This window comes from Camarhynchus parvulus, chromosome 10 (assembly GCF_901933205.1).
Source record: "Camarhynchus parvulus chromosome 10, STF_HiC, whole genome shotgun sequence".
NCBI classification, from domain to species: Eukaryota; Metazoa; Chordata; class Aves; order Passeriformes; family Thraupidae; genus Camarhynchus; species Camarhynchus parvulus.
This window is the reverse complement of record NC_044580.1, coordinates 4,980,611-4,995,275: the sequence shown is the minus strand read 5'-3', so window position 1 is coordinate 4,995,275 and position 14,665 is coordinate 4,980,611. Positions and strand designations below refer to the sequence as shown.

At 38.3% G+C, this 14,665-nt stretch overlaps 1 protein-coding gene across 1 annotated transcript in view; it reads right to left on the bottom strand.

Annotated features, from left to right (window-relative positions):
- Window positions 1-3,287: 3,287 nt before the first annotated feature.
- CIB2 (calcium and integrin binding family member 2) overlaps window positions 3,288-14,665 on the bottom strand; it is a 29,723-nt gene continuing 18,345 nt past the window's right edge. Inside the window, exons 4-6 of the mRNA XM_030955358.1 lie at window positions 8,929-9,076; window positions 8,645-8,840; window positions 3,288-4,572 (exon numbers count right to left, since the gene is read on the bottom strand). Of these exons, the coding sequence (XP_030811218.1) occupies window positions 4,551-4,572; window positions 8,645-8,840; window positions 8,929-9,076 (366 nt within the window). The 3' untranslated portion in view covers window positions 3,288-4,550. The remainder of the gene's footprint in view (window positions 4,573-8,644; window positions 8,841-8,928; window positions 9,077-14,665) is intronic.

Below are 14,665 nucleotides of genomic sequence, written 5' to 3'. Positions count from 1 at the left end.
CAGTGAAGAAAAGTTACAGTTAGAAAAGGACGAGGCTGGCCTGGTGCCCACAACCCTCTTCAGCAGATTTAACCACTCTGGCCTACATTTGCAGGCACATGTGGCCCCAAGCTGCCTGAGCAGGAACTGGAGAGCAGGGTACAGATGGTGCCTTGTGCTGCAGGGCTCGTGAGCACAGCCACGGAGCCCGTACCTGCAGAATGGCACAAGGCAGTCAGGGCTTTGTGCATGAACATTTCTGCCTCTGTGCAGCTCCTGACTGGGAAAGAGCAGAGGGAAGGACTCATCTACATTGCAACTGCAGAGCACCCAGGGCTGGCACACCTGGGCTCCTCACTGCTCTTGCCAACATCAGGCAGTCAAAAGGAAAAGACAGTGGGGAATTTCACTTGGAGTTCAGATTGGAAAATGTCTTACAGACAAGGATGGCAGAACTTAGAGTTAAATAAAGGCACTGTTATCTTAAATGCTGATGCTCTTTGAATTCTACCAAGAACAGTCTCCTCTTTCTCCCCACCAAAGAGAATGTGATAGTCACTCAGTGTCACTAACATCTCTACAAGGTACCCAAAACTGCAAAATTATACAGACAAAAAAGGAGAACATCTTTCATGGGTTCTGTACTTCTGTCTCAGACACACATCTTCCTGAGGACATGAACAATGATAATTTTATTATCTTTAATGTCTTCCTCATCAAATTTCACTCCATTGTCTGTCCCAGACAAGGTGTATTGGGCAATAACATTATAAACTCTTCTTAATCTTGCTGTTATTTCAGCCCAAATTGATTTACTGGGGATCCTGAGCTCACAAGCGTAATATTTCCCATCCACAACAAAAACTCTACTTTATATTCTATTATTTGAGAATATAATCTTAACCAATTCAAGTTTCTAGAATATGAGTTGTTTACAGTTTCAGCAAGAAAATCCCTCTTTAATTTTTAACGTACATTTCAATTTAAGGGACTTTATTAAAACATATTTTTATTGATATGCTGTTGAGAAACATAAAAATTTCTCTGTAATTATGTACAGTTTTAAAATCAGTAATTAATCACAGTTTCATATTTTTGTTTGTGGCATCATAGATTCTATAGAGTATCCTGTATTTCAGGGACATTTAAACTGTTAAATGAAGTTATGACTCGTTATGGTGGCGTGGTGCCACCTTGTGAGGTTTCATAGTAAGTGCCTCTAACATGCACAAGGAGATACAAATTAGTCCTAGGGAGAAAAGGAAAGGAGACTGTTCCTCTGTGACTGCAAGAGATTCCAACAGTGAGCCTGTTGACAAAGAAGAGCGTGTGGTTATTGGTTCAGAAAAGAGCATTCAGCATATTAAGATTACATTAAAGGGCATGAGAGGACACAAAGAACTGCAGCAAAACCTCAAGTACTTTCCCCAACACAGATCCAATTACAGACATGAGTTAATTCCACTGAAGTCAGCAGTTACTGGAGATTAATGTGGAAGTAATGCAAATCAGATTTTTGACCTGCAGGCTGTTGCAAATCTTGGCTTACTGTATTTCCTTAAAACAACCATCACTTAAAATAACCAAGTTATTTCTTACTTTTTGATACTGTTTTATTTATTTTCACAACTCTTTTTTTGTCCCCAAGATGCTTTAACTGTATATAAATGAGAGACCACACACATAGCTGTTTTGATTGATGCTTTAGGTAATGGTTTCCATTTTTCTTTGTCCATTTTTGAAAAAAATATAGTAATGTCTGTTTATATTTAACACTTTCCTGCAATTCAAAATGTATGTCCTCATACTTTTGGGCCAAATCCAAAACTGTTTTAATCTAAACCTCTTTCACTGTTCCAGTTTTTTTTCCACATGGCCTGATAGTTCTTTTAGAGTAAAGCTGGTTGAAGAAACACTTGCTAGAGAATCTGCTAGGTTGTGCCAGTAATACAACTGCCAAAGTCCAGCAGGTTTGGTACCTTTTGACAGGATTAAATTTGCATCCCACTGGACCACTCACTTAACAATCTTGCTGTAAGAAAACTGCTAGTCACAAGACATCCAGCTACAGTCAACTGTGAAAGCACCAATACAAAGCTCTTCAGAAATCTACCCCTCACCTTTGCCATCAGGTGCTGGAATACTCACCCACCACTAGGCAGTGCTGAAGGACTGAGTGCACAGATCTCTCTCAAACGCCAGGGACACACACACAGTGTTGCTCTGGTTTTTGTTACAGGACATGAATGTAAGTCAAAAAAATAAAGGCAGTTAGGACAGCTGCACACATTTGTATCTGCAGTATTTTGCTAGAACACGTCTCTATGAACAGGAATATTTCTCCACAATGTGCTCCTAATTTATTTTTCTCTTTGTTTCTCAGCTCAGGTGGATGACTCCAAGGTCAAACATCTGGCTGCAAGCTCACATGTCTCCTAAGGGCTGACCTGTGACACCCAGGTCAGAGAGGACTCAGGGAAACAAGACACCGAGCACTTCCAAGGCCACTCATCCTTTAAGAGCTCAGTATGATATAACCCAAGAATGACACACAGTGTCAGGAAAATGGGAATTTTAGCTAATAACAATCATAACACACAGAAGAATGTTGATGCCAAAAGGAACTGACCTATGTCATCAGCACCAGATCCTTTTTATCTGGATAATCTGATCCCAAATCTTGTAACCTAGTATTTTACAAATACATCCTAATCATATCTTCCTACACACCTCACAAGGCTTCCAAGATTAAATGTCTGTCTTGAAATAAATTTTTATAAAATTAGGCTGATCCTTCAATTAAGAGGAAGTAACTTTGACACAATCTCTCTTAATGCCAATGTCTTGCAAATATTTTGAATCAGCTGATACATCTAACTTAATCTGCTCAAAATGAAAAACAGGCTTGAATCTCTTTTTACTCAATCAGAACTTAATATGAGGGTTGATTTCTGTTAATTTTAACTTGGGTAAGGGAATTCAGGTTTTCATTTCTTCACCTAAATAGAAATCAGTAGGAGGAAGCATTAAAATGCCATAAACATCAATGAACATGATAGCTCTAAGATATGTATTACAAATAAATGTAAAAATTACTGCCATTTTCACTGTGCAATCTTAGACATGTCTGTCCTGTATACTTTGAATATCCAAAATTTCCATTGAAACTTTTAATGTACACACATGCTGCCAGATAAATATTTCTTCTTTATTCATAGTGTGTAAATCTGAACAGCAAGCTGCCCTGCAAGCTCACCACACTGAAGAGTTTCTGAGGTAGACAGGCATCACCATCCCTACAGAAATGATAAACAGGTTAAGTTCTCTACTTTAACAGTTTTCTATATAACACATTTCATTCTTTGAAAGATTTAACTTTATAGTAATTGGAATAATGATCAGAAAGGAAATTAGTATGTGGTCAGCCTAAAAATTCTCAAAGCACAACAGAATGCTTCAAAAGTTTTAATTGTGATGACCTTGATACAGAAGCCATGTAAGTGACAGAGCCCTTCTATTGACTGTTAGAACAATAATTAATACACATATGATTGTCTTCAGGTCCCAGTACCTAAACAATACTGGAAGTAAAAATTAAAAAAAAAAAATTTAAACCCCAAAACAACAATAACAACAAAACCCAACAAAAAGATCTAGCTGATTTCCAGCTGGAGAGGAAAGGAAAAGATAGAACTGCATTCATGCATTTTATGGGAGAGATTGCATAGCTTGTTTCAAAAGAAAATATCTTTTCATGTCCTTAATAGTAGTTCTGTGCTTCTTCAACTTCTTCATGAGTTACAGATGACCATGTTCCTCCATTCAAGAACATTATCAGCCCATAGAATGAGTAAAATGCAGGAGCCCCTTTGAGAATAAGGACACATTTTTAACATTTATCTTGGGAAGAAATTAATCACGTACACAATTATTATATACAAAAGGCAAATATTTCAAGTTTTATAAGGACACAACAATCCATAAAATATTGGTTGAAGGTAAGCACCAAACCCAGCAGTCGCCATTTTAGTGGCTGAAAGGCAAACCTGGGCTGTGGCTGTCTTCAACACTGGGAGCTTGATCTTGACTGCAGTTCTTTCACCTCAGGTATTTTCCATGCAAGATCCCAGCTGTACAACACAGTGATAGAGGCATCTCATTATTTAAGGCCCGTGCTTTCTTTCAAATGCTCTTGGAAAACACACCAAAGTTAATCTCTGTTTTTTTGTTTTTGGGTTTTTTTCACTATTAAGAGCAGTATTAAATATTCATAAATATAAAAACTCTGTGGAAATACCTTTAATAATATTGTGATTCTGACTGTTAAAAAAAAGAGGGAAAAAAAGAAATACCACAATCCAACAACCAATTATCTTTGCCAGAGTGCTTGGCCAGCAGAGAAGATAAAAATGTGTCTGTTCCAAATATCCTGTAGATCACATGATGCTTCTGTCTCTTTGTGGACCAGAATTCTTTCAGTACTTCCTGCTGAGTTCTAGGAAGCCCTCACTAGAGGACAAAAATCCCTGGAGTGCCTGAGATTCAGAAAGGTTGGACTGGCAGAAACATCTTCAGATTCTTATGTGGAAAGTACTGCAAAAGAAAGAAAAAGATTAAGACATACAAACACATTTGTCACTACGCCCACAACAGTTTCAGAAATACTGCATTTCCAATGTTTAATGTGTTGTTTCCCTGTCTGGTTCTGGCAGTTCCCAGGTATTACTAATGCCATATTCCTTTCAAACCCCATTACCCATTGTTACAGCAGGCTTCACTCTCAGACATTCAAATAAGCTGAAACTTCCAGGATGATTTATAAAACAATTTCCTGTGGAAAACGTAACCAGTCTTGTAGAACAGAACACTTAACTAGTGCCAGCTCAATCTGCCAATGCTTCCATTAAACTACAAGCAGCTTCTTAATGATAACAATTTTTAGTGAAATAAAACTATTGGGATCCAATTTTCTGAACTAGTAACTGTCATTATCATTTACAGCTTACTTCAGCTTCTGGGATAACAGCCAACTGCATAGATGTTCACTGGTTAATGATTAACAGTGTTTTCTTCTAGTCTGGAAAAAATTCCTCAATGACAGCAGTGCAAATCAAGCAACAGACTTTACTGCATCTTCATTTGCCTGACAGCAGCACAAAGCTGGCAAAGGCTCTTCTGTAGGAGATTAAACCTACACAGGGTCATTAAATAAAGGTTTGAGAAAGGAGTGATGAGATAAGGAAAATAAGTCAACCTAGAGTGGATGAACTTGAGCTCACAGCAGGTCAAAGCCTGGATCATGGTGTCAAAGTTAATGCCTGCTGTGTATGTTAAGTAGGCGTGATAATGGGACAGCTTAAAAAAACCCCAACACGTGCTTCATAACCTGAGTGCATAATGCTATTAGAATCTGGCCTTCAAAGGTTTTCCACAGAGTAAAGAAGATATTCCTCCTCAGTAACTTCAAATCTCATGCTGCTGCTGCTGATCATTTGCAGCTGAATGAAAGTTCTCAACATTTGTCACAAGTCAGGTAAGCACCGGTCCCACATAAGAGAGCAGAGAGAAAAAAGTGTTCTATGGCTTTGTACAGATCACTGCTCAAGCAATGGCAGAGCCAGGGATAAAACCTAACTGCCTGGAATCCTACAGAATCCTACATTCCCCCTTTATGATATGAAGAGGTGGAGACAAAAGGAAAAGAACAGAGTAAATCCTTTACTACAGACAAAAATTATCTGGGGCCTTGCAAGTTATTGAGCATTTTCAGAAGGCTCTCATACCACTTTGCCAGGATGGTATTCTGGGGTCAGATGTTCAGAATTACTGACTGCCCATGGCTTCACAGCAAAATCCCTACAAACTGCAGTTACCCAGCATCTGCAATTGCTCACTGGCAATCATTTTCAATGTGGCTACTGCTTTGGTTCCTAGGTGTTCCATTTTCACAGTTGCTGAGCAGCTGGAAGTGTAAATCATTACACTCTTGGGCTTCCTTGAATTTAAATTCTGGAATGCATTCAACTGGGCACAGAAAGTGGAGATAAGCAAAAGCAAACGAAATTGTGACTGCCTCTGGACATTGATGGGTTGGTATTTCTTCCACACGTCTGCTTAAGATTTCGAATGGCCAATTTATTTTAGATGAAAGCATGTTTTTATATCTTTTTGTAAGAAGCTAGTTCAGTTTTCCACTGGCATAGAGGGTTGGTCATCTGCTATTCAGACACTTCCTGTGCTTGGCATGCTCTGTGGTAGATTACCCAGTGAAGCTGCACAGCCCTGCCTGCCCTGTGGCTGCACACAGCCCAAGGCTATCATTTAAGACAACCATTACAGCTGAAAACTCAGAAGAAAATGAAAGGCTAGAGACAGAGCTGGAGATTAATTCACAAAGATGTAAGAAAGGATTGTTTCAGCAAATGAATAGGTAGTGTTTCCAAGACTGTTATGGCACAAAGAACTGGGAGTTTTGTGGTGAGAGATCAGCTACAGGAATTGCATTCTTGTCCCATGTCACAAAGTCTGTCACATGCTGGCAGACACTGGCTCCTGCCAGAGCGTGCTTGTTTAGGTTCAGTCCCAGTCAGGCCTTGGTGAACCTATTGTGGCACTAAACTTCAATGAATTCCATTCCAAAAGTCAAATCTCTCTTTAGAATGCAGTATTCACCCGGTACTTAAAAAATTAGAGTAAGTTCTTCAGAACAGGAAGTTCAGTATTAACAAGTATGCCAGTCTGTGATGCAGTGCATACAGGAAAAATAGAACTAACAATGTCCTAAAAAAATAAAATATCTTTACAGACAAAATGAACAGTAAACCACAGTAAGGCAGAGGTATCAAATCTTGCATGTAAATCAGTTTGGATAAAAGTAGTCTTATGACCCTATCACTTTCTTTTCCTGCAGCTGTTAACTCTTAAAATTAAAACAGAAGCCAAACTAGAGAACTCCACATTCTCAACTCTGAGGCTTTTTTCCATTACATTCTCATTTTCCAATATAGCTTCAAGACACATGTTGCTGAACCATAAGAAACATCAGATTCTTCAGAGGATTCTAATATTTTCTTTACAAATATTTCCAGCTAAGAAATTGTTTTCTTTGTACTGTTATCCCCACAGAAGCTGCTTTTATATAGAAACTGCCTGGTCAGAGGCTCTAAACCAGTGTTTTGGTTAAGAGGTGGAAGGAGATCCTTCTATATACCACCAGGAGCTCTTAGGCTTGAGGACTTCAGAGATGAATTCCATGACCCAGCTAAACTCCTGAACCTGAATGGAGGGGCAAGTCACAATTCCTCTGGAAGCCAGGGATGCCAAACATCTACCTTAAATATGCACATTGCCATCTTAAACCTGAAGGAGATATGTTGTCACAGACACAGATCCAAGTACATGTGTTTAAATTGAGCAACTGGACGCTCAGTCTTTCAATACTTGGTAGCCTCGTCCTTTGATTTTATGGGTACTCCAATTTCTCTCATCTAATCTATAATACACATCCCACTTCATCCCACTTTTTACTCATCATCTTGCCCTGCTAAATACCCAGTACTCAGTGATTTTCACTCATTTCCTCATCTTCCCAAAACATCACCTAACTGGAAAAGAAAAATAATTGTGACAGTCATTCTAATGGCTACACTGGCAAACATTCCTCTCTGCAACTTTCTCAGGAAATGACTGGACTGCACAGCATCCTCAGCTTGGAATTCTCAGTCAGCAGTTTGCGAGCCTCTACAACACAGCAGTAAAATCAGTCATGGCACAGGAAACTTCTGAAACTGCAGTTTCTACTGAATCTTCAGATCTGCCTTCAATTCTTCACATTTGATCACTGTTCTCTACCAGATTTGTAGGAGCAGCACAGCCTTTTAATTGATTAAAGAAAACCCTACCTGATCCCAGCAGCTTCTACAAGGATAGCAGTATAAAGAAGATGTTTTCTTAGCTGGAAGTATCTGTAAACAAAATATTAGAATACCTACTGAGCTGAGCCTCACCATAATGATGATACATGTCTTGCTCTAAAGGGATTTCTGTTGATACACTTGATTAGTCAAGGAATATCTGAAATGTGTAAAAGACATTCACATTGAATGTCTCCTCTCCAGAAGCTGATGTTTCTCAAGGTTCACTGGAATCATGTGCTCCTGCTTTATTGTTGAATCGCTTTTAACCTCTTTCCTCAGAAGTTTCATTCGTGAAAGAAATACTAATCTGTGTTCTGCAGGCCACTTTACAGTTCTTCAAAAAACACTTTCACAGCAAAGAGATCAATGTCTTTCTATGTATATTTCTAACATCTATACAATATTTACACACATTCCTATACGAACAGCTGGGATCCTTGCTATAGGCTTAATCCTTGCTATAGGCTGAATTTGAGCTCATAATGGATCAAAATATTTTCCTGAACTGCACCAAGACGGGTGGAGGAGCAGGAAAGGTGATAATTAAAAGTCATTGAGCTCTTAGTCTTAAATTAGGAGAGAACTGGAATATGCCCTGGAAAAGTAAACTGAGTTAGGTAAGAAGTCATCCCCTAGTGAGTTCTCACGTAAAATACTTACGTCTGACACTTCTTGTATTAGACTGCACAGTGATATTCCAAAACATACCTGCAAGTATTCAAGGGACTCTGTTTTTCTTAAAATAATACCTGAGAAAGTCTGGTGCCTTGGAAATCATGTTTTCAAAATCTGCAAATCCTAATTTCCCATCACCATCCATGTCAGCTTCTTCTATCACTTTCTCACAAACCAGAGTGATTTCCTCCTCTGTCAGCTCTTCCTTGGTCAGCTTATTGAGGGTTTTTTCCAAGTCTGCTTTACAAATGAAGTTATCTGTGTTAAAATCTAAACAATAGAAGAACCAAAGATCACCAAGTGTACCACTCATTTACTCCAAACACGAAAAGCACACCAGAGCCCCTCCACACAGTACCATAAATCTTAAAGGCATAGATTGCTTTCAGCTCTCGGGGAGCCATTTCACTGAGCACGGAGAACATATCCACAAAGTCATTGAAGCTCAGGCTCCCCTCTCCATCTTCTGAGAAAGACGACACAATCCTTTCTTTGAAGGGATTCTCCTGTGGAAGACACACATAGACTGGTATTTGGAAGATGAAAAAATCTGCAGACTCCTTGATAATGAATATTTAATTGCGTAGTTGGCTCTTTAAAGACATTTTTTTCTCCCCAAAAATGCATCAAAAAACTTACATTTGTATGCTTTAGCAAGAAGTTTCAGCAGTCCTTGCTGCTGCATAGTACCACTTCTGGCCTTTCACTGACACGTGTCAATGTCCAGCCTGTGGGTGGATTGACTAAAAATTCCAGAAATTTAAATGAAATGTAATCACCACTGGAGAGGATCCTGAAATCATTTCTAGCACCTTAGAATAAGACAATATTCTAAAACCATAAACACACAAGCAAGCATAAGAAAACCTGCTTTATCACTATGAAATCCAAAACAAATGTTTTTACAGTAAAAACCCATTGTCTTTCTCAGAGCTATACAAAACCCCAACACTAATTTGTAGCTTTATCAATAAAACTTGGAAAATCAATTCAATTTAGTTGAATATGAACAGAATGCAAACATCACTTGGGCTGTGAGCAGCATCTCATTAAATCTGTGATACAGAGCTTATCTGAAGCCAAGACACTGATTAACATACTGATCCATAAATACATACAGCTGTGGTGGTGACATATCAGGTTCACTATTTTTAATATGCATGCAGCATTTTGTTTGGCTTTTAAAGGAGCAGTACTGTGAAAGCTCAGAAGCTCAATCATATCTCCTTTTAACTTCTTTTATTTCCCTGTAAATTTAATTACCTAACAGGTATTCATAAACCATCCTATTACTTTAAATGAAATTTCAAAAACTAGCTATATTTGAGAGACAGATGACCAGAAAATGTTGTTTTTCAGTTTACTTGAATTCTTTCTTGATAATTCACACATAGAACACAATCATCTATAGAAGGCATTTTTGGTATAACTCTGGTGACTAAAAAAGTAATGACCAGGAACAAGGCTGTTTTTATGGACAGATGAAGTAGGGACCACAGAGCCTTAGGCTCAAATGACAGTCCAATAAAGTAGTCAATACTAAATACAAATTCTCCTGCAGGGTTGGATGACTGAAGGAATCCACAATTGGGAACAGGCCTACAGATTTCAAAGGATAGGAGATTAATGAGCTCACTGTTCAGATGAAGACAAAACCAGGGCAGATAAAACCAAATTAAACAGAATAGAAAAGAGGGATTCCTGAAAATAAAAAGCAGACTCAAAAAGCAAAAGGGTCACATCTCTCCAGAGCATGAGAATGAAAAATAACACCCCAGACCCAGGCAGAGGCTGAGAGAACCTCACTGTAAAAGGATATGTAGTGATCACTCATGTCTTGTGAATGATGTGTAGGTACAGCAGGTGTGCATCTGTGGGCAGTGCTCAGGTTAAAGTATCTCACTTAAATGCCTGGAAATGTCCCTGGAGATATTCATGGAATACACATTTACCTGTTTGTGGGATTTACCTGTGGTTATACACATATACCTGACCTGTTTGTGGGATATGCACACACAGACATGCAAGGAGGAACAATTGGTTCTATTGTTTCAAACTGCCAGTTTATAAATAAACCAAAGTAAGATTCATTTGGGCTGAAATATATGAAAAGGCCCACTTTCTTTCTAAAAGCACACCAAAAAATTGTGTGTTATATGTTTAATAATTGAGAATGCCAAACATCAGAATGGGCATCAAAACATGTTAGAAATTTATTTTTCATTTCTAAAATGTTGTATAGCTTTCGTTGGAACAAACCTGATGAGAAATAAGTGTCATGGCAACAGTAGTAAAACTGACATCTTAGAGGCAGCATTGGGTAACAAACCAGGAGCAGACAGATGCAAATATCCTTATCAGCAGTGAATATCAAGCCCAGGACTTTGTGCTTTAGAAAGACTGGGGCAGGATCTCACTGACTCAATAAGCATATTGCAGTTGCATAAGATGAGTTATTTATTTGGCATGTCAGAGGTCTTGAAAATACAGATCAATTAAGAATGAATTAAATGAACCTAAGCATACTTCTTAAGTAACTCTTTGCCAAATGGATCGCTAAAACCAAAATGAAAAATAAAATCTTTCCTCATATTGATTTCTTTCCTTTAACTTTCTCATATTATGTGTCTTCAGGCAGTATATCTGTGGCTTACACAATGGAAAGTATTAGCTTACCTTCACAGATACTTTTCACATCCTTTCTGTAATTTCATTACCTCTACTCTAAAGAGCACAGATTAGGGTTCCATCATATTTAAAGGAAGAGCCATGGGGGAAGGGAGTAAAGGGGAAAATTATATTGTTTTTTCCTAGATTGCTTTCCCATAAGCAATAATTGTTGAAAAAAAATAATCCTTTTAAAACTAGAAACTTACACTTGTCTTAAAAAGCTTTTTCTGCAGTCTCATGATAAAAACGAGAGGGGAGACAGAAACAATAAAGAATCGCTACAACCAAGAACCAAATCTGCTGTTTTGCAGATTGATGTTGTTGCTGTAGTGGCTTGAGAGAATCCTAAATGTGCAATCCATCTTTGCAAGGAATGCTTCTTTTACTCAGATAATTGTGTTTCTGTGCATTTTAAAATCTTACACAGCATCTATTCCAACATTCAGTCCTTTAACAGCTTACAGTAAACACAACCATTAGTTTTCTAACAAACTGAGGGTTTACTCCTGGCATTGCAGCTAAGTCACCTGTTCTATTCTTCTGTCCTCTAGTTTCCATCCCAGATTCTAGGAAAGTACTCTGGTGGCCTTTTGCCTTATCTGTTTTGTAGTTTGAAGAACTAATTTCAAGCATCCAATCCTATTCCCACAGGCTGACTGCATTTTGGAGATAAGAGGTTACAAGTGAAGTTCAAAGATAGGTCAAGTTCATTAAGTTGGAGATACTGGAGAGTCATTACAAAATGCTGCTTAATTTTTATATCCACAGAAACACAATGACGACTTTCCCTTCTGTATTTGAACATAAGTCCCCACTGACTTTAGAGAATATATTTAAAAGCACAAAGCAGACTATTTTGCAGACTATTGCAAGTCAGAATCCTTTTGGATGCTTTAATCAGGACTTTTTCAGCAATGGTAAAATCTAGCCTTTCTCAAATTTCAGGATTATTCCAAAACAGAGGGGGGAAAATTGCTATCAGACAAACATTAATATAAAAGTAGCCAAATTGTCGATTACCAAAGCTCCATAGGAAAGACTAGTGCTTCAAAAGGGAAGCATAATAAGTGCAACAGTAAATTGCACTTGGAGCAGAAAAAAGCAAGTTTCTTTGCAGGGTTTTTTTCTTAATTTTCTTGTTCCTCAAAATCAATAACCTGGGTTTTATGTTTCTATGATTATATTAATGTCATCAAACTTCTCTGCAGTGCCTGAAGGGTACTATTTAAGACATCCCTGCAGAAACCAAGGCTAAGACAGAGCTAAATTGGCACATTTATGTCTTAATGGAAAAGACCATTTTGTTCTGTCAGAAAGCAGAAGCATATTAAGTTCAACAATGACTCTTTACTGAAGTCACGACAACCAAAAACCCAAAGACTGAAGCTGTATACAGAATTGCTTAAATATTACAGAACCTACCAGCACCTCATGGGAAGATAAGGCATTGTGACAAGAACTGATTCCTAACTATGACAGGGAGGTGTACAGACAAGGCTGCAGGGGAGGTGCAGGCCTGGGGTTTGATGCAGAGAAAACAGCCCTCACCTACAGCACTTGATAAAGAGACTTCAGAGAAGCAAGAAGAGTGGTTGAAGTTTTGCTCCTCTGAAGGGAGTAAAACATCCCATCATGACTAGGAACAACTAACAGAATGCATGGATGTTGAGGATGAGCTGGAGGCAAAAATTGACCAGAGCAGGGCTGGGGCTTGGGAAGATCACCCTGCCCTGGCATTACCCATTGCCCTTTACACAGAAGGCCCCCACACCGAGCAGTCCATATCATGGCTACAGTTTTTCTATATTAATTACTGCCATCTCACAGGTGTCCAGATGCCCCAAAGTTAATTGATTAGACTGGTGCCTGTGTAACCAAGATTGAGAAAATTAGAGAACAGAGACTGCAATGAAACTGATGGAGTAAAGCAGCTCTGTTAACTTCACTGTAATGGTAGACCTAATCAACTGAAAGTACCTTCCCCTTCTTTATTTATTTATTTCTTGTCCCAACTTTCAACTTTTCAGAATCAGGAGTTAGTGAATAATTCATTATCAATTAAAGAGAATGACCATCAGCATTTTTTTTCCCTTGAAACACAAAACACCTGGCTCAAAGCTTTAATGCATGAGGTAAAGATCTTTCTTTATATTAGCAGAATCTAATTTAGAAAAGTGCATTATTGATTCTATCCGTTTGTCAGAACCTGCAGTGGCATTGAGCTCAACATTGCCAGTAACTAGAAATGTAATGTGTATATGAAAAAAGCCAGGTGCATTGAAATTAGCACTAATTTTATTAGAATTCAATAGACATTTAGGTAATTTATTTCTATTTTAAGAAGTAAATGTTGTCTTTGTCTTCACCTTGATGAAAATTTACCAAAGAAAACACCACCATGATTTGTTAGGCAGTCTGGTCAAGTTGCAAAGGTCAAAGATTTTTTTCTTAGTGTATGAGCTGAAGCTAGTACCTAGATCGCTTCAAAAATAAACTCTTGAGGAAATCCTCTCTCCCTCTCATCCCTGTCTGCACAGGTGCCCACAAGATGCTTCAAGAGCAAGATGGACTCCAGTTTATAACAAAGATCCCAGGCATTTTAACATCTTTTATTGTCAATGCTTTGAAAGAGTTATGGAATATCACCTAGTCTCCTCCTGCTGGGATTTTACTGGAAACAAGCTCAGCAGCTATTGAAAGCACTTTTCTCTGTGAGCTCCCAGAATTCCTGAAATAAAATGAGTGGCTTGCAATCAACACTTCTAAGGTTCTTCCACAGACTTATGAGACCGGAGAGAGAATTTGTATAAAATTCATCACTGAGTTTGTCCTATTACTTTCATAAAGTCAAGTTCCATTACCTAGAGACATCTTCTAAAGCAGGGTGAGAAAGCCTCACAGACTTGTGATGCCCGTAGATAGATTATGACCCATAAATGATCCATACATGATTATGATTCATACATGGAAGCCTCTTAGGAAGTCTGCCATTACCACCTAAGTTTGCTAAGCTAGCATGATATGCTCCTGTATCTCAATCTAAATATGATCCTGCATAAAATCTCTGGTTTGTATGTCAGCTTCAGTACCAGGCCTTCCATCTTGAAAGTTCTCATAAAATGAGCTGTTCCTTAAGTGTTCAATCTGCTATCACTGAAGCCAAAAAGACTCTGTGTGATCATAATTTCTCACTTCCTTTTCTAAGCTTAGCCTTGATTTGTCACAAAGCAACTCTCAGCTGTCTGGCAGTTAAAGTCTGAGGAGTCAAAGAACTGTGCCAAAGGATTCATGTTGTGCTATCAAGATCTCAGAGATGATAACATAAACCCTAAGGAATACTGATGCCATTAGAAAAAGCATAAATATATTTTGCTGAAGAAGCCCATACTTACTGTGAAAAAGAATTCTAAATTATTTCTCAGCTT